Genomic DNA, 25,578 nt, shown 5'->3' with positions numbered 1-25,578 from the left:
AGAAGCATCTGTCTTCCCTTTTCTGTCTGCAGTCTTCCTTTCCATTCCTCTTTGCAGCATACAATTCCCCAATATCCACCTTGAACACAGGCAGTGTTGTCTAATTTTGACAGATGAGCAGGTCATGTCTGTTTGGTGTTTGGATGGAAGCTCACCAAGGAATTGCGGGGATCTTCAGGTAGGACTGGGAAAGAATCTTGATGGGAACCCTTGGCTGCATCTGCACTGGAGACATAATGAAGTTTGACAGCCCTAACTGCCATGGCTCAGTGGCATCTGGGATTTGTAATTTTGTGAGATATTTAGCATTTTCTGGCAGAGAGTTCTGGTGCCACAACAAACTACAATTCCCAAGATTCCAGTGGGTGGAGCCATGGCAGTTAAAGTGGTGTTGAACTACAATATTTCTCCAGTGCAGATGCAACCCTAGACAGCCATGACTACCACTCAGAGTTAGCAATACTAGTGTGGATTGGACAATGGCTAAGTCAGAATAAGGCAGCTTCCTACATTCCTGATATTTATTAATTTATTAAAAATCATTAATTAAAATATTTACCTGTGACTCTATATCCACATCTGCAAAATCTAAATCTAGAATTTAAAGGTTTATTCCTGCCTCAGACTCAAAGGTAAGGTAGGAGAAATGGACCATGAGAAATTCCCAGTCCTCCATTCAACATGTACAAACACACTCCTTGGCTCAGTGACAGCACCATAAAATGTCTATCCCTGATCAGGTTCCCCTTCAAATCCTTCTAGGTTTTGACCTTTTGCCTATTGCCATTTGAGCTATTGCCTATTGTTGTTGTTGTGTTCCTCCAAGTTATTTTTTATTTATGGTGACCCAAAGCAAACCTATCATAGGGTTTTCTTGGCAGGTTTCTTCAGAGGGAGGAGATTTGTCATGGCCATCCTCTGAGACTGAGAGTGTGACTTGCCCAAGGTCAACCCAGTGGGTTTTTCTACTTGAGCGACAAATTGGACCCTAATCTCCAGAATCAAAGTCCAGTGGTCAAACTACTACATCATATTGGCTATCTATTGCCTATATCAAATGGCACCATAGCAAGCTGGGGGTAAAGATTGCCTATACCCGATCACATCTTTACCCCAAACTTATTATGGAACTATTTCTATAAGTGGGCTTATTGTTTTGTTTTGTTTTTAAATTGCTGTGGATTTACATTTAAAGGGGATAAAACTGCTGCATTCCCATGTGGATGTAGAAGCTGAGGCTTTTTGTTTGGCTTAAAGTATACCATACTGCCAGCTACTTAGTAAAATGTAAGTTAAAGACCCTAAAAAGGCAATACACAATATATGAAATGCATTGATGAAAATATTAATCTATATAGATTTCTACTGTTGAGGAAAAGTTGAGAATAGCTGTGTGGTAGGACAAGGTGTACATCTAAGACATTATGATAATTGCATAGAGTTTGGGATGCATTCCAGGAACATCTGGACAACCAGAAAAAGTGTTCCCTCTGCACTTTAATGGAAATTTACCAAATTCACATATTTTATATTTAATATGGAGATTGAAACACATCCGTCATTTACTAATATATTTCTCCAAATTTTAAACAATGTTTTCTTGGAGGGAAGGCAAAAGAAAAAGAAAAGAAAAGAAAAGATTTTTTAAAAGCACACATTGTTTAGGGGCCATAAATGCAACATAGGGACTTTACGTGAAAATGTGTATTTTTCAGTTTTTTTTAAAAAGGAAAAAGATTATCAAGATTTTCATTTTGTTAACTCTGTTTACTTTGAAGAAGTAATAAGCTGGTGGGATGACACTGTCCAAATTTTAAACAGCATTGAAGACCAGTCTCTTCCAGATGATTTTTAAATTATGAATTTTAAATGATGGGTTTTAACTGTGGATTCTTTTAGAATATGTATGTCCTAATGTTGAGGCACAATCTCTTTTCCTGTAGTTTGAATCCATTGTTCCATGTCCTATTCTCTGGAGCAGCAGAAAACAAGCTTGCTCCCTCCTCAATATGACATCCCTTCAAATACCTAAACAGGGCTATCATATCACCTCTTAACCTTCTCTTCTCCAGGCTAAACATACCCAGCTGCCATAAAACTGTTGCATATTTAACTAATGTGTTTGAATGTTATGAATTGTTTATTTGTTGTTGTTCCCTGCTCCCTGGGGAGAGTTAGGGAAGAAATAATAATAATAATAATAATAATAATAATAATAATAATAATGTCATTTAGAGATGGAATAATAATCACTGTCTTCTAGTTGATATACTTTCTGACCTTGGGTTCTCAGACTCTGTTCTCGACTGGTTTAGATTTTATTTGTCAGATAGATCTTTTGCAGTGGTTGCAGGCAGTCAGACTTCATCTCCTGTTCCCTTATCTGTGGGAGTTCCCCAGGGCTCTGTTCTGGGTCCCCTTCCGTTTTCTCTCTACGCCCTGTCCTTAGGTAAACTCATTCACTCTTTTCGTTTTTCCTACCATCTGTATGCCGATGACACCCAGTTGTATCTTTCCATCCCCGACCTTTCTCCAAGGCTTGAACAGCAAATTTTGTCATGTCTCACAGCTATCTCACAGTGGATGTGCCATCGCCGTTTGAAGCTCAACATGTCCAAGACGGAGCTTCTTGTCTTTCCTCCTAAGTCCACCCTTCAACACTCATTTTCTGTCTCTGTGGACAATATTTCTATTCAACCAGTCCAACAAGCCCGCAGTCTTGGTTTTATCTTTGATTCTTCTCTGTTGTGTGTCCCTCAGATCCAGACCACAGCCAAGGCTTGTAGAGTCTTTTTGTACAATATTGCCAAAATCCAACCATATCTCTCCGCCTCTACTGCCAAGATCCTGGTCCATGCCCTAGTGATCTCATGACTTGATTACTGTAACATCCTCCTGGCTGGGCTTCCTCTTTTTCACCTCCGTCCTTTAATCTCTGTTCAGCATTCAGCTGCACGCATTATCACTACTGCCCAGCGCTCTGACCACATCTCTCCTGTCTTGGCATCCCTTCACTGGCTCCCCCTCCCTTTCCGCATTCAGTATAAGCTCTTGCTGTCGATGTTTAAAGCCCTCTATAGGCTGCCCCCTCCTTACTTATCAGACCTTCTTTCTCCTCACTTTCCCACTCGAGCCCTCCATTCTGGTAGTCAAGGTCTGCTGTCTCAGCCCAGGATTTCCTCTGCCCCATCTCGGATTCGACCCTTTTCACTCGCTTCCCCTCACTCCTGGAACCTTCTTTCCCCGTGAGCAAGAGCCATTGCTTCTTTAACCAGCTTCAAAACAGAGTTGAAGACCATCCTGTTCATAGAAGCGTTCCCAGGCATTGCATAATTGTCGCTTGCTATTTGATGTTCTTTTGGTACCTGTTTTATAGAACCATTTCCTGTATTGCTATGTACAGAGGCAGGCTAACTCCAACAGGCCTCCCTGGAAGAAGATTGACCATCCATTATGAAGCCAAGCCCTCCCTCCAGACCATCTGCCTTGGTCCAGGCCTTGGAGGTAGAGAGGAACTGCTGGACCTCATCCCCTTCCCCGCCACCACTCCCTTCTCCTTTTGTGTCATGTCTTTTTAGATGGTAAGCCTGAGGGCAGGGAACCGTCTAATTAAAAACATAGTATGTACAGCGCTAAGTAAATGTATAGCACTTTATAAATAAAGGTTAATAATAATAATAATAATAATAATAATAATAATAAATGAGTTTGCTTTAATTAACTTTCTAAAATATACCTTATTTAACCATTTTAAAGAGAGAAAGGATTTCCCAGTTACAAAGCTGGAGAAACTAGCATTCTAATGAATTTATAAAACATGAATCCAGTCTTGGTGAAAACCCTTCATCCTATTTTCACAATATATTAAATAAATATGCAGCCATCATAGACACACTTGTACACAGTCATAAACTTCAAATCCATAGGAAACTGGGGGAAAACCTCCCAATAAAATCTTTACTAAGGAAGGAAAGAATATTCAAAAATATCTTTTTAAATAGTTGTGTCTAGAAAATGCTGGACTGTGCACAAAACCACCATGAATTTTGCCCAGGAAAAAAAGTCTTGAGAAGATTCTCATTTTACAAGGAATCTTTTCATCAAGATTAGAATAATAGAATTCCTGCACAGAAAATACTGTTCTCTGCAGAGAAAATAGTGCATTGGCGATTTACTCTGCTTAAAATTTACACATAGTTGTTTTGCATAGGAAACGGCATAGAAGCCCCTCCTCTCTTTCCCCTGGCCTTCTTTCCCCACCTCAGCAATTAAGCTCAGAACACTTATGATAGTATTCTTATTCTTATTAGAGACAGCATTCAGAACATCAAAAGGGATTACGAGGCGCTTGGTAGGAAGCTGAAAGGAATGGATGTACAGGTTGTCATCTCGTCTCTTCTGCCAGTTGAAGGGCATGGTCCAGGAAGGGAGAGGAAAATAGCAGATGTGAACAACTGGCTTCGCAGATGGTGCCGCCGAGAAGGATTTGGATTCTTCGATCATGGGCTGCGGTTCCATGAGGAGGGACTTCTTGCAACAGACGGGTTGCATCTCACGCCAGTTGGAAGAAATGTTTTTGCCAACAGTCTCAAGAACTTGATCAGGAGAGCTTTAAACTGAGTTCCGAGGGGAAGGGAGACAATATTAAGGAAGGCGAAAGGGATGGCGAAAATAGTCAAACTGACACAGAGGAAACAAGGCAAACAGTGCAAGGACCCAACAGTGGGAGGCAAAAAAACTTGCACAGGCAGCAAGTAAAAGGGAACCATGGTCTGCGATGTCTCTACACTAATGCACAGAGCATGGGAAATAAGCAGGATGAACTCGAACTCCTAGTACAACAAAGCAAATATGATATAATAGGCATCACTGAAACCTGGTGGGATGAGTCTCATGATTGGAATGTGGAAATGGAGGGGTATAACCTTTTTAAGAGAAATAGGCCAAACAAGAAAGGAGGAGGAATAGCACTATATGTCAGAGATATTTACACCAGTGAAGAGATCCTGGACATCAATCATGGAAGCCAGGTGGAGAGCATCTGGATAAGAATCAAAGGGGAGGGAAACAACAAGGATGTTACAGTGGGAGTCTACTACAGACCCCCAAGTCAGACTGAGGAATTGGATGATGCCTTTCTAGAACAGATGACCACACACTCAGAAAGGAGAGATGTAGTAGTGATGGGCGACTTCAACTACCCTGATATTTGCTGGAAGTCAAACTCAGCAAAATCCTCAAGGTCTAGCAAATTCCTCACTTGCCTGGAAGATAATTTCATGGTCCAAAAGGTGGAAGAGGCAACAAGGGGGTCAGCTATTTTAGATCTGATCCTAACCAACAAGGATGACTTGGTTAATGGGGTGCAAGTGGTGGGATCATTAGGTGGAAGTGACCATGTTCTCCTGGAGTTTGTAATACAGTGGAAAGGAGAAGCCAGGCATAGTCAGACACGCATCCTAGACTTTAGGAGAGCGAATTTCAGTAAACTTAGAGAAGTATTGAGGGCGATTCCATGGTCAGAAATACTAAAAGATAAAGGAGTTCAGGATGGATGGGAGTTTCTCAAAAGAGAGATACTGAAGGCACAATTTCAAACAGTTCCAGTGAGAAAGAAAAACGGGAGGTGTCTCAAGAAACCAGGATGGATGACTAAGGAACTTTCAACTGAGCTAAGTTTGAAACGGAACATGTATAAGAAATGGAAAAAGGGGGAAATCACAAAAAAGGAATTCAAAGAAATAGCAGGCATGTGTAGGGGTAAAGTCAGAAAAGCTAAAGCGCAGAATGAACTCAGGCTTGCTAGAGAGGTTAAGAACAATAAAAAGGGCTTTTTTGGATATGTCCGCAGCAAGAGGAAAAAGAAGGAAACGGTAGGGTCACTGCGTGGAGAAGATGGCAAAATGCTAACAGGAGATAGAGAAAAGGCAGAATTACTCAACACCTTCTTTGCCTCAGTCTTCTCAGAAAAGGCAAAGGGTGCTCAACCTGAGGATAATGGAGCAGAGGACAGAATAGGGGAATTTCAGCACAGAATAAGTAAAGAGATAGTAGAGGAACACCTTATTAATCTAAATAAATTTAAGTCTCCGGGACCAGATGAACTCCATACAAGGGTATTAAAAGAACTGGCAAATGTAATATCGGAGCCATTGGCAATAATCTTTGAAAACTCCTGGAGAACAGGAGAGATCCCAGCTGACTGGAGGAGGGCAAACGTTGTCCCCATCTTCAAAAAGGGGAAAAAAGAGGATCCCAACAATTATCGTCCAGTTAGTCTGACATCAATACCAGGAAAGATTCTGGAGCAGATCATTAAACAGAGAGTCTGTGAACATCTAGAAGGCAATGCCATAATCACAAAAAGTCAACATGGGTTTCAGAGAAACAAGTCATGCCAGACAAACCTAATCTCTTTCTTTGATTACCAGCTTGGTAGATGAAGGGAATGCTGTGGATATAGTATATCTTGATTTCAGTAAGGCCTTTGACAAGGTTTCCCATGACATTCTTGCAAACAAGCTTGTAAAATGTGGGCTAGACAAAGGAACTGTTAAATGGATCTGTAATTGGTTGACCGGCCGAACCCAAAGGGTGCTCAACAATGGCTCCTTTTCATCCTGGAGAGAAGTGACCAGTGGGGTCCCACAGGGCTCTGTCCTGGGCCCAGTGCTATTCAACATCTTTATCAATGACCTGGATGACAGAATTGGGAGCATACTTATCAAATTTGCAGATGACACCAAATTAGGAGGAATAGCTAATACCCCAGAGGACAGGATCAAGATTCAAAATGACCTGAATAGACTAGAAAGCTGGGCCAAAGCTAACAAAATGAAATTCAACACAGAGAAATGTAAGGTATTGCACTTAGGGCGGAAAAATAAAATGCACAGATATAGGATGGGTGACACCTGGCTGAATGAAACTACGTGTGAAAGGGATCTAGGAGTCCAAGTAGACCACAAGTTGAACATGAGTGAACAGTGTGATGCGGCAGCTAAAAAGGCCAATGCTATTTTAGGCTGCATCAATAGAAGTATAGTGTCTAGATCAAGAGAAGTAATAGTGCCACTGTATTCTGCTCTGGTCAGGCCCCACCTAGAATATTGTGTCCAGTTCTGGGCACCACAATTCAGAAAGGACATTGAGAAACTGGAGCGTGTCCAAAGGAGGGCGACAAAAATGGTGAAGGGTCTGGAAACCATGCCCTATGAGGAACGACTTAGGGAGCTGGGGATGTTTAGCCTGGAGAAAAGAAGGTTAAGAGGTGATATGATAGCCCTGTTTAAATATTTGAAAGGATGTCATATTGAAGAGGGAGCAAGCTTGTTTTCTGCAGCTCCAGAGAACAGGACCCGGAACAATGGATGCAAGCTACAGGAAAAGAGATTCCACCTGAACATTAGGAGGAACTTCCTGACAGTAAGGGCTGTTCGACAGTGGAATGCACTTCCTCGGAGGGTGATAGAGTCTCCTTCCTTGGAGGTCTTTAAACAGAGGCTGGATGGCCATCTGTCAGGGATGCTTTGAATTGGATTTCCTGCATGGCAGGGGGTTGGACTGGATGGCCCTAGTGGTCTCTTCCAACTCTATGATTCTATCATTCTATGATTCTATATAACATTCTTATTCTTAATTTTCTTATATGGAACCCAAAGTAGCTTATACCATATGCTAAAATAATGTAAATAAAGCGATCTGTGCAAATGGTTGAAAAACATAAAGAACAAGCTACTTAAAAACATTCATTTAAAACACTTAAAATACATTAAAGCCTATTACACATTAAAACTCCGCACACCTGTTGCTGTTTAAACAAAATGCTTGTTTAAATAAGAAGGACCCTCCCCCAAGACCTCCCCAGACATACCTCTGATGGTGGTAGACTGAGACAAAGCCCCCTCCAAAGATCTTAAAACTTTGGTGGACTTGTATAGGGAGATGCAGTCTTTCAGATAGGCTTGACTTGTATCAGGCATCAGGTGGAACCATTTTTCACACCCAGTCAGAGTGCTGAGCAGTGAATAAGAAATGTTCTTGTACACTGAGACCTTATCCATTGGACAGGAACTGCACTATTGCATGGCCATTAGGCTTAAAGAGAGCATTCTGTCAGAACAATTTTTAATATGTGTACAGAAGTATACTAAGCTACTTATTTCTATTTACTGTACTTGATAACCCTTGAGGTCTCTTCCAGCTCTATGATTTCTTAAAATTATTTCCCTCTCTCCACCTCTTCTGAACAATGGTCTTAGCATGACAAACAGCAATGAAACCTGGATTAATAACATTAGCATTATAAATAAAACATAAGAAAATAAATTAGGGGGAGGAAGGTAGGCTACTAGGAAATGGAGAACGTAAGAAAGGAATAGAAAGCACCCAACCAATTAGCTCAGACCAGTTGAGTGTTACAGGTCTGTTGAACTAAAATGTCCTTATTGGTCTTATTCTTCTAGCACAAGAAAAAGAGAAAAGGAGCAAATGTGGCCTCCCTTGGTAAGGAGTTCCAGAGTCTCCAAGCAGCTCACCTGTCCTTGCCTGCTGGTCGAAGAACAACAGAATGGTAGCTCAGTGGGGTTCCAGAGTCTCCAAGCAGCCACAGAAAAGGTCTATTCATGGACCCCATTTAAGAATGCCTCAGGTAGTGGTGGGAAAATGCCAGAACCCCTAACATTGAGGCAAGGTTTAACTTGACTAGGACTACTTAGGCTGACCGAATTTCTTGACATTCCAAAGAAACTTCTTATTAGTGATGTCTTGAGTATAAAATTCAGATGTCACCACAAGGTTTGGGGGCAATGCTGCATCTGGCTGGAGTTTTGTGTCTTCTTGAAAGTGTGTGATTGGGGCTGGCTTTGCTGTTTTTAATCACTGAAAGGTCTTTTTTTTAAAAAAAACAACAACAACATAATGATATAGATCCAGTTCCAAGGCATGAGTTTGTTCCGTGGCATTCTTTGTCTGTGTTTGCTCTCAAACGAAATTTCTCACATGATCAAGATCTCAACATTTCCTCTTCACATGCCATAGCAAGATTATTATGATGATAGGCAACAACTTCTTGGCCTTAGCAAACAGCCAAAGCATCTGGCCATTGGGGAATGTACAGTCCAAGAAAGAACAACGTGGAAATTCTGGTGATCTCTCGTTGCCAGCACACCAACCTTTTTGAATGAAAATTCCTCAAACCTCAAGCAGATATATCCTAGCCACAGTCCCAGATCATATGCAGTTGACCTCAGAAGACATACTGGCCCCAAGATGGCTACTTAGAATAGTATTTCTACAGTTTCAGGCAGGAGTCTTTCCTCACATTCCCTGAAGATTTATGATAGTTTCTAGAGGTGTCCCATCTATTGATTAAAATATTTATTTATTTTACTTACAGATGACATCTGCCTCTGCAACATGGCAAAATCTTACAAAACATTAGAGAAGAACAGCAATGAGGCTGATCAATTTTTTAAAAAATGCATAAGGCAAGACTGTTGCCTTAAAAGAGCAAAACAAAGCACTTCATTTGGTTTAAGTCTTTAGTTCAATGACATAAAGGGGGCATTCACACTCTTTTGTCCTGGGGAGATGTGGATTGCCATGCTGATACATATTGGGTTTTTTTCTTTCCATTACGTTTTGGGTTGGTAAGTTTCTTTGAGTCATTTTAACCCCTGCCTTGTGTTATTTACACATGCCATCATTTCAGGTTAAAATGGATCTGCCTCCCTTCCTTTAATGATACACAGCAACCGAATCAATTCAGAAGTGTATTCACACTGCTGATGATGTGGAAGAAATAACAACAATGTATACCTAGATAACTTTAACTGTATCAATTCTACTTGATTTTTTTTTAAAAAAACTAAAAAGTAGAGTAATAAAAAGTGTACGTAAATAGAGATAGAAAAGGTAAATAAGGAAAAGGTGTGGTCCTTGAGCAATTGATGAACCTGGAAAGTGATACCCAGGCTCATTGCATTTGCTTATCCTATCTGCATAGAGTAAAAGCAGCTTACTTTGGAAACCCCATTTTCATACGCAGAGACTTGCTTGCCTACTGAAATCACCCCCAGGGACTATTATTATTATTATTATTATTATTATTATTATTATTATTATTATTCCTTTCATTTATATACCATATTTTCCCTTGTTATTGGGATCCATAGCAACTTACAAAAGTGAAAACAAATATAATTAAAAAGAGTTACCCCAAAAGAGGTAAGAACATATAAAAAATTATTAATAAAATACAATTAAACAGTGTATGTATATGCCTGTCTGCAATTTGCCTGTCAACTTATGGTGACCCCTTTAATTTCACCAGGTTTTCTTATACAAGGAATACTTAGAAGTGGGTTTCCTTCCTTTGAAATATAGCCTATGGCACTACCTACAATTGGCAATCTAAGAAATACCTAGAATTAAAGCATGAACAGAAGGATAAAAGATAATGAAACAGATGTATAGGGGGAAAATTCAATTGGGTATGTAAGTGGCATCTTACAGCTTCTGAACTGCCAGCTTGCCATTCTCCATGGAAGCTTAGGCTGGAATTCAGAATTTGACTTATCTCTTCATAGGGAGATCAGCATAAATTTACCTGGCCCTGAAGGCTAGGGACAGCCTGGGGATTCTGTTGGTTTACCGTCCACTCCATAGCCTAACAGACTCTCTGCCCGAGCTGACACAGCTGGTCTCGGAGCTGGTGCTGGAGTACCTTAGGCTTCTTGTTCTGGGGGACCTCAACATCCCCTTCGAGGCTGGCTTATCAAATCTGACAGGTGCGGCTCTGGAGTTCATGACTTCCATGACAGCCATGGGCCTATCCCAATTAGTCTCGGGCCCCACACATTGTGCGGGTAATACACTCGATGTGGTCTTCAGTATGGATCAGTAATATCCGTGGGCAGAGGTTATCTCTACCACTGCCCTGTCATGGATGGACCTTTCCTGGTTAAAGTGGGACTGAAGGCCACTACCCAGAACCCCCTCGGGGATGGAGGGCCTATTAGAATGGTCCGTCCTCGAAGGCTGATGGGTTCCAGGAAGCCCTAGATGGTTATATGGTTGGGAATAATGGCGATTCTGTCTAAGCCCTGGTTGATACCTGGGATGATGATCTTACCAGGGCCACAGACTCTATCGCTCCGAAGCGTCCTTTCCAGTCCTCTCCTAATAGAAAACCATGTTACACCCAAGATCTTCTGAATATGAGGCGGACTGCTTAACGACTAGAGTGTCGCTGGCGGAAACATCAGTTACTACCTGACAAGACACGCCATAGTGACTACTTGAAGTCCTATGGAGTGGCAATAGATACAGCAAAGAATTTGTTCTATGCTGTACGTATTGCGTCTGCACAGTCCTGTCCAGCAATGCTGTTCAGGGTGGTAAGAGAGCTGACTCAACTACCTTCCACCCAGAACCTTTTTTTAGAACCAACAAAAGCTTACTGTGACAAATTTAATGACTTTTTGCAGATAAAATCTCTCAGATAAGGACTGATCTGGATGCAGGCATTACAACAGAAACAATAAGAGAGGCATCCAGTGACTCCGCAGACTATGTTAAACTGGATCAATTTGAGTTTGTAAATACCAATGAAGTGGACAAGCTTCTTGGTAGTGTAAGGAGCAACTTGCCCCCTCGACCCATGCCCTTCATGGTTGACCATTCAAGGAGGTGATGCAATAAAAAGATTGTTACAACTCATAATAAATGCATCCTTCATGGAGGGAAAATTTCCAGAAAAACTTAAACAAGCAGTGGTTAAACCGCTTCTGGAAATAACCCTCCCTTGATCCCCTGATTCGAAACAATTATAGACCGGTCTCCCGTTTACTATTCTTGGGCAAGGTGATTGAGAGGGCAGTTGCCTCCCAACTCCAAGCTGTCTTGGATGAAGCCCATTATCTAGACCCATTTGAAACTGGCTTTAGAGTGGGATATGGAGTTGGGACAGCCATGGTCGCCTTGGTCGATGATCTCTGTCTGGGCATCGACAGGGGAAGTATGACTCTGTTGGTGCTCTTGGACATCTCGGCGGCCTTCGATACCATTGACCATGGTATCCTTCTGGAACGCCTGAGGGAGTTAGGTATCAGGGGCATTGCACTCCAATGGCTCTGTTCCTACCTCTCAGGTAGATTCCAGATGGTGATGCTGGGGGATAGTTGCTCCTCAAAAAGAGAGCTGACATCTGGTGTCCCTCAAGACACCATTCTGTCCCCCATGCTGTTCAACATTTACATGAAGCCACTGGGAGAGATCATCCGGAGAAATGGGGTGTGGTGTTACCAGTACGCCGATGACACCCAAATCTACTTCTCTATGTCCCTGACTGTTGCAGTGACAAAGGATGGCATCTCTCCTCTAAATGCTTGTCTTAAGTCAGTAATGGGCTGGATGAGGGAAAACAAACTCAGGCTGAATCCAGAGAAAACAGAGGTACTAGCGATAGGCACCCTTGGACCAGGGAGGGAAATTTGCCAACCTGTCCTGGACGGGGTCACACTCCCCCCTAAAGGACAAAGTTCGCAGTTTGGGGGTACTCCTGAATTCATCATTACACCTGTCATCTCAAGTCGATGCGATAGTCAGGAGTGCCTGCTATCAACTTTGATTGATACTCCAGCTGGGTCCCTGCCTGGAACAAAGGGACCTTGAAGCAATGGTACATTCACTGGTAATGTCTCGTCTTGATTTCTGTAACACGCTCTACATAGGTCTACCCTTGTGCCAAGTTCGGAAGCTTCAATTAGTCCAAAACATGGCAGCCAGATTGGTCACTAATATTTCTAGATTTGACCACATATCACCTATATTAAAATCACTTCACTGGCTACCAATTAGCTTCCAAGCACAGTACAAGGTGTTGGTTATGACCTTTAAAGCCCTATATGGTTTGGGCCCGAGTTACTTGCGGGAATGCTTCTCCCTACACAATCCGCCCCACACTCTCAGAACCTCAGGGAAAAACTTACTGGAAATACAAACTACCAGGTTGCACACGACTTCCCAAAAAACTTTTACTGCTGTTGCCCCTAAATTGTGGAACAGCCTGCCGAAAGAAATCCATCTTCCTACTACCTTGGACGCCTTTAAGAAGGCAGTCAAGATGGAGCTCTTTCAGCAGGCTTATCCCCTCTGTGCCTGATTAAGATACTACCCGTATTTGTGATGATGATCCTCTGTAAATAAACCACTGATGTATTTATTGAATTGACTGTTGGATTTTATGACTGTATTCTATGTTTTTATCAGGTTGTAATCCCACCTCGATCCACAGGGAGAGGCGGGGCAATATAAATAAATATTATTATTATTATTATTATTATTATTATTATTATTATTATTATTGTTCTAACTATAGATGGAGTTAGAACTGAGCAATTTCACAATGCCTGTATTCACCTATAGGTTGCAATGACATTACAACATATGAGCACTTATTGCAGAAAGGTGGAGTGTCATGGAAGAATGGGAACCATTGTGAGGCATCTCCTAGTGCACACCCAGACACTGGGAGGTATTGGAAGCCAACAAGAGGGCTGATATACAGTGGAAGGGTCCAACACACTTTAGAAGAGCCCAGTGTTCATCAGAAGTGTCTGATGTGCATTAGTACACTCTTCATAGTGCCCTGAGACACATTTTCACAATTCACTAACAAGATTTTGTTTGGGGAAGGAGGGGTGGAGAAAACAAAAAAGAAATGTGGAAGCAACTTTAAGACTAACTTAGGCCTGTTACAGACTGCCAAAATAAAGCTGCTTCGGGTCTCTTTGGAGGTATGCTGTTTAAATGATGCATGCATCCTAAGAATCCGGAAGCTGCACCAAAGCTGCACTCCAGTGCTTAGGAATGGAGTGTGGCTTTGGCGTGACCGCCAGACTCTTAGGACCCATGCATCATTTAAATAGCATACCTCCAAAGAGACCCGAAGCAGCTTTATTTTGGCAGTCTGTAACAGGCCTTACTTTTATTTCTGTATGAGTTTTTGTGGTTATAAATTCACTTCTTCAGATGCAATACAGAGTGATAATAAGTGCTCAGGTGTAAAGCATATTTATACAGTGGTGGAAGTTGAATGTAATGTAATAGGATTGTAATAGGATCCAGAAAGATGCAAATCATGACCCTTGCCCTAAATTTTCAAAGGGCTCCATAATGCATTTAGGACAAGGGCCGCGCTTGCCTCCTTACCTCTTCCTTCCAACTGCAGGTGTTTCAGCAGCTGGACAAACCAGCAATTTTACAGCAGCCACTCAGTACATCAGATCAGGAAATTGCTGCCAGTTACCATTCTGGTTCAATTTACACAGCCTGGGACAAAAAGCACAGACTGCTGCAAAATAAGACATTTCTATATCCAGCAAATGTACAACACTGCACAAATCCAAATGAGTAAGTGAAGATAGGGAATGCATTCTGGAGAACAATGTCAACAAGGAAGAAATCAGTTCAGTTGCAAATGTGCCAAATGCATAAAACATGAATGGAAAGTGCTTGCACACAGATGATTCTGGAGAAGTAGTAAAGCTAGGGTTGGGTCTTTGAGATGTCAACCAGTGTCTTTTTTCTACATGACCACTTGGAAAATGGCAGGCAGTCAGAGGAGAAATCAACAACCCCAACATTTGGCCAATGTACACATGTCTGAGATTACTGGAGCTGATGCCAGTTGACATAGCATCCCTTTCATTTACAAACATAAATAGACAATGGGGATATGTCCAGTGTCTTTATATTTAGTATTTATTTATATCTAGTATTGATTTGTTTGAAGTTGTTGTTGTTGTTGTGTGCCTTCAAGTCATTTAACATATGACAACACTAAGGTCAATCTATCATAGTGTTATCTTGACAAGATTTGTTCAGAAGAGGTTTGCCATTGCCTTCCCTTGAGGCTGAGAGAATGTGACTTCTCCAAGGTCATTCAGTAGGTTTCATGGCTGAGCTGGCAATCGAAACTGGTCTCCATAGTCATAGTCCATCATTCAAATAACTATTCCATACTGGCTCTTCATTTAGTACTTATTAAAAAATATCTGCCCACAAGGGCCTTCAAAGAGATGTACAAAATAATGGAAACATAAACAAACAAACAAACAAACCCACATTGTTAAAGATGCTTATTGTACATCTATATCAGTCTGTATCTTTTTCTATGATCAGTTTGTGCAACAAAATTGTGTCTATTCTCAAATAGCAAGAGAGCAGTAGCATAGTAAGTATCATTTTACTCATCTCATCATGATAATACTGTGATTTAAAATGACATAATGACCATAGCAATAACAGCAGCAATAACAATAATTTATCTATATTCATGTTATATTTCAGCTAACAGATACCAGCTAATGAGCATACACAACAACAGAGCAGCTTACAGTTTGGCATTTACTTTACTTAGTAAACACAAAAGTCCTAAACAGAGTTCATTCACAAGCTTCAGGTCCAGCAAGAGAGTTCAGCAATATCCAAGTCAGGTACAGAGTATCTGGAGCCTCTGCCAATGCTGATACTGCACTCTGGTCTGTATCTGAGACTTGTGACTCTGGAACCTCCTCCTGCTCCACTTCAGCAGCAGGTCCAAGAAGGTCCACTGCTTCAGTCTCTGAGTAATTCCATGCCCATGTACTGGAAGAAGGGAATGACACAAATTATCTAACTGTAATGTGTGTACCATGAAAAATGAACCGAACTACATGGTAAATGGCAAGTCAAAGACTTACCACAGAAAGTGTAGTAGCCAGTCTAGAACAGATCAAGCTGTCTTTTCTAGTAACTAAACAAACAAATAAACTCAACATGTGAACATATGTTGAATTGCAGCTGCCATCAGCCCTAAGCAGAATGACCAACAGTGAGGAAATATGGGAGCTGGAAACTGCAGTTCAATAGAATCTAGAAGACGTTCCACATCCCTAGTCAGTCTTTTCCTAGACTGATAGGCTTGCACTCTAATGGAGAAATCATAATGGGATTTGAACTGGGGGCTCGTGCTCTTCATTGAAAACCTTGTGCAGTATAACTTTCATGGTCTCCCTATATTGCCCCTTTTGTCTTCCAACTAGGAAATAAATCAGTGGATTGACACTGCTGTTTAAGGAGGCACATAAAAACCCATATATAGATAGAGAAAAGGGGGAATGACTTGAAAAATAAAAGATAGAAAAGAATATATTATATGGAAATGCAAGAATGATGTAGAAGAGGAGAGTAAGTAAGATGGCAGTTAAAATGTTTCCACGTCGGTGCTGTCTCGGTTTCAAGCAGACTTTGATAAACAAGAACAGAGTGGAGATAGTCATGAGTGGGAGGCAAAGTAGGGAAATTGAAACAGATAGGCAGGCCATTGCAGTATAGTATCGAGTTGCATCAATTAGATTGAGAGTGGATGGAATTCCACAGAGAAAGAAAGAGATGACCCATATTACAACACATACAATGGTAGAGAAATGTTTTGGCCGATGGCATCGATGCCAAAGTGGGAAGTGGACAGACACACACCTGTCCATACTGATGGCTGTCAGCAGAAATTGGTCAGGGATGTATATGTACATAAAGAGATCTTCCAAATAAAAATAAGGATAGAAAATTTTATATAGGTTACAAAGATATAAACTAATAATGAGAGGTATGAACAGAAGGACTCCAAAATCAGCAACAGCCAAATTTAGAATGAAAGTGGTAAAAGGATTCCTTTGAATGCAGAAAGTGAGAAGCCAGATGATTGTTCCATTCCCCATAAGTCCAAAAATGCAGAAAACAATAGTCAGAACACTGACGCATATTTCAAAAGATGAATAGATATATCCTGTATCATAATGTGAAATGTTGCCAAATGCCATTGCATTATTGAATGCCTGATAAAATGTATAGCCATAACCTGGATAAGACTCATTGCCAGGATCCAGTGAATAAAATCCATTGCTTGAATCCAAAGGGGATGGGAATCCTAGGCTGAAATTGATCATTCTTCAAACTTCTGCTTTCTTGTGCTTTTTTTCTACTGTAGACACTTCTGCAAAGGGAAAACAGAGAGGTTTGGATTTTGTTCCTCCTATGAACTTTAACAAATATTACAACTAAACCTTTTCACTTCTGTATTGCTTAGTACAGAAATGGAGAGCCAGCATGATGAAGTGGTGAAGTGTTGGGCCAAGACTCTGGCAGACTCAGCTTCAAATCCACACTCTGCCAAGGAAATCCACTGGGAGACTTTGAACAAGTCACACTATCTTAGCCTCAGAGGGAGGCAATGGAATACCCCCTCTAAACCAAAAAGAAGGTTAGTTCACCACCCAAAACAGCAATCTCTTTTACTGTGAAACAGTTCTTACCATCAAGAAGCTCTTCCTAATGTTCAATTGGAATCTCCTCTCCTGTAATCTGAATCTACTGGTTCAGGTCCCACTTTCTGTAGAAACAAGAGACAAGCTTGTTCTATTTCCGACATGACAGCCCTCCACATATTTGAAGGGCTGTCATGTGAAAGACGGGCTACACTGCAAACTGGATCTATGACACGCCACCATCAGTTTTTTATTAGGATGTAACATGCCATCGTTATATAGAGAAAGACATATATGAAACTATTTTATTCACTGAGACCATAGGTCACTCTAGCCCAGGGCTCTCTGACTTATAAAATTTCATATCGAGTCTTTGTGAATACTGCATTTGAGTTCCTTTTAATCTGAGATGCCAGAATGAAATTCACTAATGCAAAGCAATTGGCCTTGTCACTGAGGTATGGCGCTACTGATGTTTCTTATAAATATTTTTACCCTACATACCTGTGAAGCAACATGTATCAGCAACTCCCTGAAGCAGTGAAAGACTTCTGAAGGAAAAGAGTCTGCTTTCTTCTGCTGGCATGGATTCTGATGAGATGTTTTGGTTTCCCCCACCCCAGTTCCGAAGAAAAATGTAAAAATTTAGCTACTGCAAGATGTAGATATCTTTCACTCCAACCCCTCTTACTCCTTATCCTGAATTAATCTGAATGCAAGTGACACGAGAAGTCTGTTTATCAGATGTGATTGTAATAATCACTGAATGTAGGAGGAGAGACTTCTGTCATGTAATAATTTATGCCATAAACTTCCATTGTGTGTTTCACTATCAGTCAGCTATTACCATTAGTAAGAACTTACCATTGTACACTGCCTTGGAAAGTGGTGGAGTCTCCTTCTTTGGAAGTTTTTAAACAGAGGTTAGATAGCCATCTGTCAGAAGTGCTTTGACTGTGTATTCCTGCATGGCAGGAGGTTGGATTGGATGGCCCTTGTGGTATCTTCCAACTACATGATTCTATGACTCTATGAAATATGACGGTGACGGTGATACAGCTAAAACAAAAACAGTGATGAGTGCACCTTACTTTAATTGTTATGGAGCTGAACAAACCTTGCTACTATTGTTTTCCTGGCAGTCTGGCATTATGAACCTGTTATCATCAATCCATCATGGATCCATTACTGATATCAGAAATAGGAACCAGGTAGACCTTCTGTAGTCAGGGAGAGGAGGGTGAGGAGAAGGTTGACTGGGCAGAGCTGTAACAAGAGGGAAGTGGAAATCCTGGAGAAGTGCTTCAGCTGGGTGGAAGAGTTCGAGGAGGAATCTCAGTGAAGTAACTGGAGAATGCCTTCAACTGAAGATTTTGTTTGGGGTGTCGGGACTTGTGGCTTATGTTAAGTAAAGTTTGAAACATCTGTGAAATGTGTTTGTGAGTTTGTGAACTGGGAACTAGAGTTTGTTCCGAACACACATGGAGCCAATATGTTGCAGGGTGTGAACGCCCCACTCACACCTTCTGATAGTATTGGACTGAAATTCCCAGCAAACCTCACTGGCTCCTTTAGCTATAGCTGTTGAGAACTGTAGTCAAACAACAACTGTTATTATTATTATTATTATTATTATTATTATACCTTATTTATATAGCGTGGTAGATTTACTTGATTCCCAACCTTCTTTTGTGTCATAAACTTACTATGATGAAACAGCTATGCTTCCTCCCCACCAACAAGATAGATTAACCTTTCATCCCAGGGATAGTTTAAGGATACACACAAAGAAATGGAAATTTTCATACAGTGGCTTTCGAATAACACACATGTAACAGAGCACCTATGCCAGCCTTTCTCAGACTCTTTACTTTGGCAGAACAGATGTCAGGGAACCCTTGCGTAAAAAATATTATATCTACAGCTCAAAAAAAGATCTCATTGACTGGAGGTTTGGACAACCAGTACATTTAACTTTCACAATGAATCTAGGAATCATTGAATTACCATTGTGTAATGTGGTATATTCTAAGCAGTGTCTCTTTTCTGTAACTGTGCTATTGTGAGCTTATCAATGGCAATGGCAATCAGATGTTTTCTCAGCCCATTTGGAATTGATCCTGGTCACCTATCACCACTAGAACTACAGTTGTTTTCTTTTCCCAGAGGCACTGACTCTCAATTTGTAGATCTCAACATTTGATAACATTACACTTCTTTTTGTTTTTTATTCTGCCATTCCCTGAAATTGTGATTTTTATTGTTGTTGTGTGCCTTCAAGTAATTTCCAACTTATGGTGATCCTAAGATGAACTTATCATGGGGCTTTTCTGGCAGGATTAGTTCACAGGAGGTTTGCTATTGCCTTTTTCTGAGGCTGAGAGCATGTGACTTGCCCAAAGTCACCCAGTAAGTTTCATGACTTTACTGAGAACTGAATCCTGGTCTCCAGAGTCATAGTTGAGCACTCAAACCACTACCCCACAATCTTGGGATTGCCACATGTATAATCTTAGGCCCGTTACAGACGGGCACTTTAGTACGCGCTCTGCGCGTGCTGGGGTTAAAAAGGGACGTCCTTTCCGGACGCCCCCAACCCTAGGACGTGCAGAGCGTGCACAAAATGGTGGCGGCCGTTCCACACGGCCGCCGCCATGAGGACGTCATGACCGCGCCGCCTCTATATGGGGCGGCACGGAAGTGGCGTCCTCGCTCTGCGCCAGGGCGCCTAGTGCGCCCTTAGTGCGGAGCAGGAAGGAGCTCCATTTCGGAGCTCCTTCCTTGTTTGGTCCGCTGGGTGCAGCCTTCACACGGCTGCGCCCAGCGGACTAAAGGAGAAAGGGGCCAAGCGGCCCCTTTCTCCTCCTCCCCGTTGCCGCGGGGTGTCTTTGGGGCTTGAAGCCCCAGGGACACCCCTTTTCAGGCTGCAGGGAAGCGGCGTTTTGCTGCTTCCCCGCAGCCTGAATAGCGGTGGATCAGGGCCTCAGCGGCTGCCGTTCCAACCACTGAGGCCCCGATATGGGCGGTCTGTAACCCGCCTCCGTTTTCTTTTTCTCAACAGTTTGCCATATTATGTCATAATTATTTTACCTGTTTGAATCTTAGAGACACATAGGATTTTTACATCATCATCATCATCATCATCATCATCATCATCATCATCATCATCTTCATCATCCACTGAAATCATAATCCTCATTTATAGAATAACAGAGATGGGAAAAGACCACAAGGACGATCCAGTCTATCCTTTATTTATACCCTGCCTTTCCCCCAAAATGTTTGAGAGTCAAGGTAGCTTATAAATTAAGCATAATATAGTTCAGAGCATATACAGTAAATATGAACCTTTGGCATTCAAGTTCTCTGCTTCCAGGAAAGTGAAATGTTTCATGGTTTCTACTATCGTCTTGCCTTTCCTGTGAAGTCCCATTTTAAAAGTACCTTATAAGGAAGGCTGATCTCTGTGTCTCTTTCAAGCAACGTGCTTAACCACCTATCTCCATGTGAAAGCAAAACAAAAACAAAAAAACCCACATCACCTTTTGCTATCTTTTGACTAAATATTTTCCCATCTCCTAAATCATCATGATCCTAATATGAAACATAAAATGGAGTGATTCTTTCAAAGGGAGGCTTGTTGCTGAATATAAACAAGACAAAAGTAATGACTATGGAGAATCTACACAAATTCAGTCTAGATGATGATAAAATCAAAATATAGTTGGCCCTCTGTACCCATCAGTTCTTTATCCACAGGTTCAAGCATCAACAGCTTAAAAAAAGAAGCAGTGTTGTATGTGTAGAAAATATATCATTGCAGAAATGCTATAATAGGGAATTATTCTGTCATACTCACAGATGGTTGATTTACATTGTAAACAGCAGTTTCTCCACAGAGGGCTGCATTTTCTGCACAGGAATTAATACTTCTGTGTTGAAATATTATTTGCATGCAGATTTGTTTTCTGTCCTAAAAATGCAGTGTATGAATTTTGTGCCAAATGAGTCCTGAATTGCAATGACCCTTCGAAAATTGTGTGAAAATTGCTCATTGTTATTTTCAAGAAGAAATTAGTGAAGAATTACATCTCTACTTTCAGCTCCCTTCAAAGTATCTGGGAAGTTTAATTAATGTCCTGGGTTTCTATGATGTCTGAAATGCTCACAAATATAAATTTTCCTGGGTTCACCTAGGAGAGAAATATGGTTAATCCACTATGGATCTATTGATCAGAAACATCCAAAATAAAGAGCAAAGAGTAAAGTAAAGTAAAGAAAAAACAGTAAGTAGTCCATCCAATCAGTCAAAGATTTTCCTCCTCCACTTATTAAATTATATTGATTCTGTATTGGACTACATTCATTAAAAGAAATAGAATCTTCTCAAATCATAGAAACATAGAACCATAGAGTTGGAAGTGACCACGAGAGCCATCCAGTCCAACCCCATTCTGCCATACAGAAACTCATAATCAAAGCATTCCTGACATTTGGCCACCCAGCCTTTGTTTCGAGACCGCCAAGGAAGGAGACTCCACTACACTTTGAGGGAGTGTGTTCCACTGTCAAACAGCCCTTACTGTCAAGACGTTCCTCCTAATATTGAAGTGGCATCTCTTTTCTTGTAGCATGCATCCATTTTTCTGGGTCCTATTCTCTGGAGCAGAAGAAAACAAGCTTGCTCCCTCCTCAATATGACATCCCTTAGAGTATTTAAACAGGGATATCATGTCACCCCTTAACCTTCTCTTCTCCAGGCTGAACATCCCCAACTCCCTAAGTCACTCCTCATAGGTCATAGTTTCCAGATCCTTCACCATTTTGGCTTCCTTTCTCCGGACATATTCCAGCTTGTCAACACCCTTTTTGAACTGTGATGCCCGGGACTGATCAAAGCAGAATAGACCACCACTATTACTTCCTTTGATCTAAACACCCATACTTATATTGATGCAGCCTTAAATTGCATTGGCCTTTTTAGGTGCTGTACCACACTGTTGACTCACATTCAAAATGTGGCCTACTAGGACTCCTAGATCCCTTTCACAAGTAGTCTTGTTAAGCCAGGTTTTCCCCATTTCATTTACTTCCTTCCTTCCTTCCTTCCTTCCTTCCTTCCTTCCTACCTTCCTTCCTTTCTTCCTTTCTTTCTTCCTTTCTTTTTGCTCCAAGTGCAGTACCTTACACTTCTCTGTACTGGAATTCATTTTGTTAGTTTTGGCCCTGTTTTCTAATCTATTCGGATCATTTTGAATTTTGATCCTGTCCTCAGGGGTATTAGCTACTCCCCCTAATTTGGTGTCATCTGCAAATTTGATAAGCATTCCCCCTATTCTTTCATCTAAGTAATGGATAAAGATATTGAATAGCACTGGGCCCAGGACAGAATCCTATGGGACCCCACTGGTCACTTCTCTCCAGGATAAAGAGGAGCCATTGCTAAGCAGCCTTTGGGTGTGGCTAGTCAGTCAATTACAAATCCACGTAACGGTTGCCTTGCCTAGCCCACATTTTACTAGATTGTTTGGAAGAATATCATGGGAGACCTTGTCAAAGGCCCTACTGAAATCAAAGTATGCAATATCCAGTGTTCCCTTCATCTACCAAGCTGGTAATTTTATCAGAAAAAGGGGTCAGATTAATCTAGCAAGACTTGTTTTTCAGAAACCCATGTTGACTTTTTGTGATTGTGGCATTCCCTTCTAAATGTTCACAGAATGTCTGTTTAATGATCTGCTCTAGAATCTTTCCTTGTATTGATGTCAGACTAACTGGATGATAATTGTTGGGACCCTCTTTTTTCCCCTTTTGAAGATGGGGACAATGTTTGCCCTCTTCCAGTCTGCTGGGACTTCTGTGCTTCTGTGGTTTTCAAAGATTATTACCCATGGCTCTGAGATTACATTTGTCAGGTCTATCTGAAGTGGTAAATATAAGAGAGTGAGAGAAAGAGGGAGGGTAATACCAATTTGAAAAACAGACAGAAGCACAGGATTAATTTGACAAAATGCCTTTAGATAGCGAGATCATTGTTGGGATAAAGACTAACAGGTAAGTTTGCAGGAAATATAGATTTTTGAGAAAATGTTCAAAAATATAGAAAGAAGGTGTGTGTAGCATCTGTATGGTGCAGAACTTGGCAATGAGATTTTAAAAAATGGAGAATGTCTTACCTTTTTCTAAGTCCAAGAGGTAGCAGATCAGATTAAGGTGCTTCCTTCCATAACTCCAGAATCTTTGGAAACAAAAGAAATGTTTCATTTCATTTGACTCCTAACTTGTTACAGAGAGTACAAAGGGAATATTTTTCCCTTCCTTGGTTTAGCAAAGGTGGGGCACAGATGGCACAGATTCCCCCCCCTGTTCATTTATTAGCTGATTTCCCATCAGCCATGGGCACAACCCTTTCCCTCTACTTAAGCAACTTTTTGAGTGTAGAGAAAATTGCTTCCCCCATTCCCCATACACTTAATAGATGTAAACTCTAAGGCATAGTCTAGCACTTTCTTATAGAGTAGATGATGTGATTCCATTTTCTATTATGTAATCAGCATGTTTTGCTACACATTTTTCTTTTTCCTCCCATGAATAATTGCTACAATACTTTATTATGATAGTGAGAACTTTGTATGCAACAATGTGGAAGAGTACAGAAATGCCATCAATTCAGAAATGGCTTGTAAAAATATTTGAATTCAGAGAGACAGAGAAATTAACTATGCTACTGAAGTGAAAATCAAAGTTTGTAGAAGAGTGGAATCCATTTTGAGGTATATACAAGATAAAGAAGAAACTAGATTTTTTGCAGGTTTTGAATTGTAATTTTGGATTATGTAGGAATAGAAGTATACTGGAATCAGACGTTAACTGGAAATGTGATAAATGGATGGAACAGCGATTAGACTGACACTCTCCTTTCTATCTTTCCACATCCATGTGAAGACCTCTTTATTTGAGGAGGGCTTTGAGGACTGATTTTTTGGGGCCTTGTAAAATGTGCTGTGTATTTTTATCCAATATCTTTTAATGGTTTCTGTCATAATTCTACTTTTTTATAGTTTAATTGCTTTTTAAGTTTTGCATGCTAAGACCTATGTTTGATTTAACTGTTGGAAATCAGCTTGAGTCCTGGATTGGGGGAAAAAGGTAAGAAAAGGTGGAGGAGGAGGAGGAGGAGGAGGAGGAGGAAAGAGTATACAATTGATTGTAATGCCATTGGGCATCCACTAGATGGTGGTATTTGCCTGTAGAAATTGCCCTTAATGCCCTCCCTATCATGGTCAGCTCAGCTCCCAAGGAGTTCTACTGTCCCTCAGGAGTTTCCAGTAGTTTTAAAATCTTTGGATGTTTTGTCAGGGCTTTTAAGACTAGAGCATTCTGGAGAAGGCAATGCTAATCTCCTGTTATGCTTTGTAAATTGCTCTTTTGGGATTCTGTTGCAGCCTTTTTGCACGATTTTTTTCTTTATAGTTGGCATTGTGAGCATCATTTATGCTAGAAATGTGTTCACTTACCAAGGACTTAATAGGATTTCTTCAGTAGATAATAGGCTTGGACTAGAATCCTCACTCTACTAGTGGACTCACTGACTATATCAGTCAGAACAGAAGTGCATTTTCTTCTCCTAAAATTTAAACAACTCAGTCAATCACGTTGATTGTCATAATAATTTTCACACCGGCTGAGGGCAAGATGAACAAATGGAGAAAGCAAATACATTATACAATCAGTGTCATCGTTCATCAAAACAGTGGAGTAAAGTGTGTTGCTGGCAGAAGAATTTCAATGCCATTTTCCCCAAATCATTTTATTTTGGGAAGAGAACTTTGCTGGTTGTTTCCATTCTGCGGAACTTGATTCTTTTGGTGGGTAGTCAAAGCCATAGTCTTGTCATCTTCTAGAACAGCTCAGAGGATTCTTACCAGCAAAATGAGGTTTCTATTGACTAGCTTTGATCTGCAGGACCAAGGATTCTCACACAGCTTACAACATTGCAATTGCAAGAACAGCCAGCATCCTATTAGTACCTTATGTGCGTATTTAAGTACAGTTTACCCTCAGTATCCATGGATTCTGCATCCACAAATTCAACCATCCATAACTTGAAAATATTCCTTCTCCCAAAAAACAAAATTTCCAAAAAAACCAATCCTTGATTTTGCCATGTTATATAAAGGGTGCCATTTTACTAAGTCATTGTATTTAATGGTTCTTGAACATCCATGGATTTTGGTAGCCACAGGAGGTCCTGGAACCAAACCCCGGC

At 40.9% G+C, this 25,578-nt stretch overlaps 1 protein-coding gene across 1 annotated transcript; it reads right to left on the bottom strand.

Annotated features, from left to right (window-relative positions):
* Window positions 1-15,986: 15,986 nt before the first annotated feature.
* Window positions 15,987-16,880, bottom strand: LOC149317675 (mas-related G protein-coupled receptor member H-like). Its single transcript, XM_089518400.1, has one exon. It carries the CDS (start codon window positions 16,863-16,865, stop codon window positions 15,987-15,989), a length of 879 nt encoding a protein of 292 aa, XP_089374526.1. The 5' UTR covers window positions 16,866-16,880.
* Between the last annotated feature and the right edge of the window lie 8,698 nt (window positions 16,881-25,578).

This window comes from Sceloporus occidentalis, unplaced genomic scaffold, assembly GCF_023333645.1.
Source record: "Sceloporus occidentalis isolate IW3139 unplaced genomic scaffold, rSceOcc1.0.p SCAF_3, whole genome shotgun sequence".
NCBI classification, from domain to species: Eukaryota; Metazoa; Chordata; class Lepidosauria; order Squamata; family Phrynosomatidae; genus Sceloporus; species Sceloporus occidentalis.
Note: the sequence above shows the minus strand (reverse complement) of the source record. Positions and strands in the feature narration are given on the sequence as shown.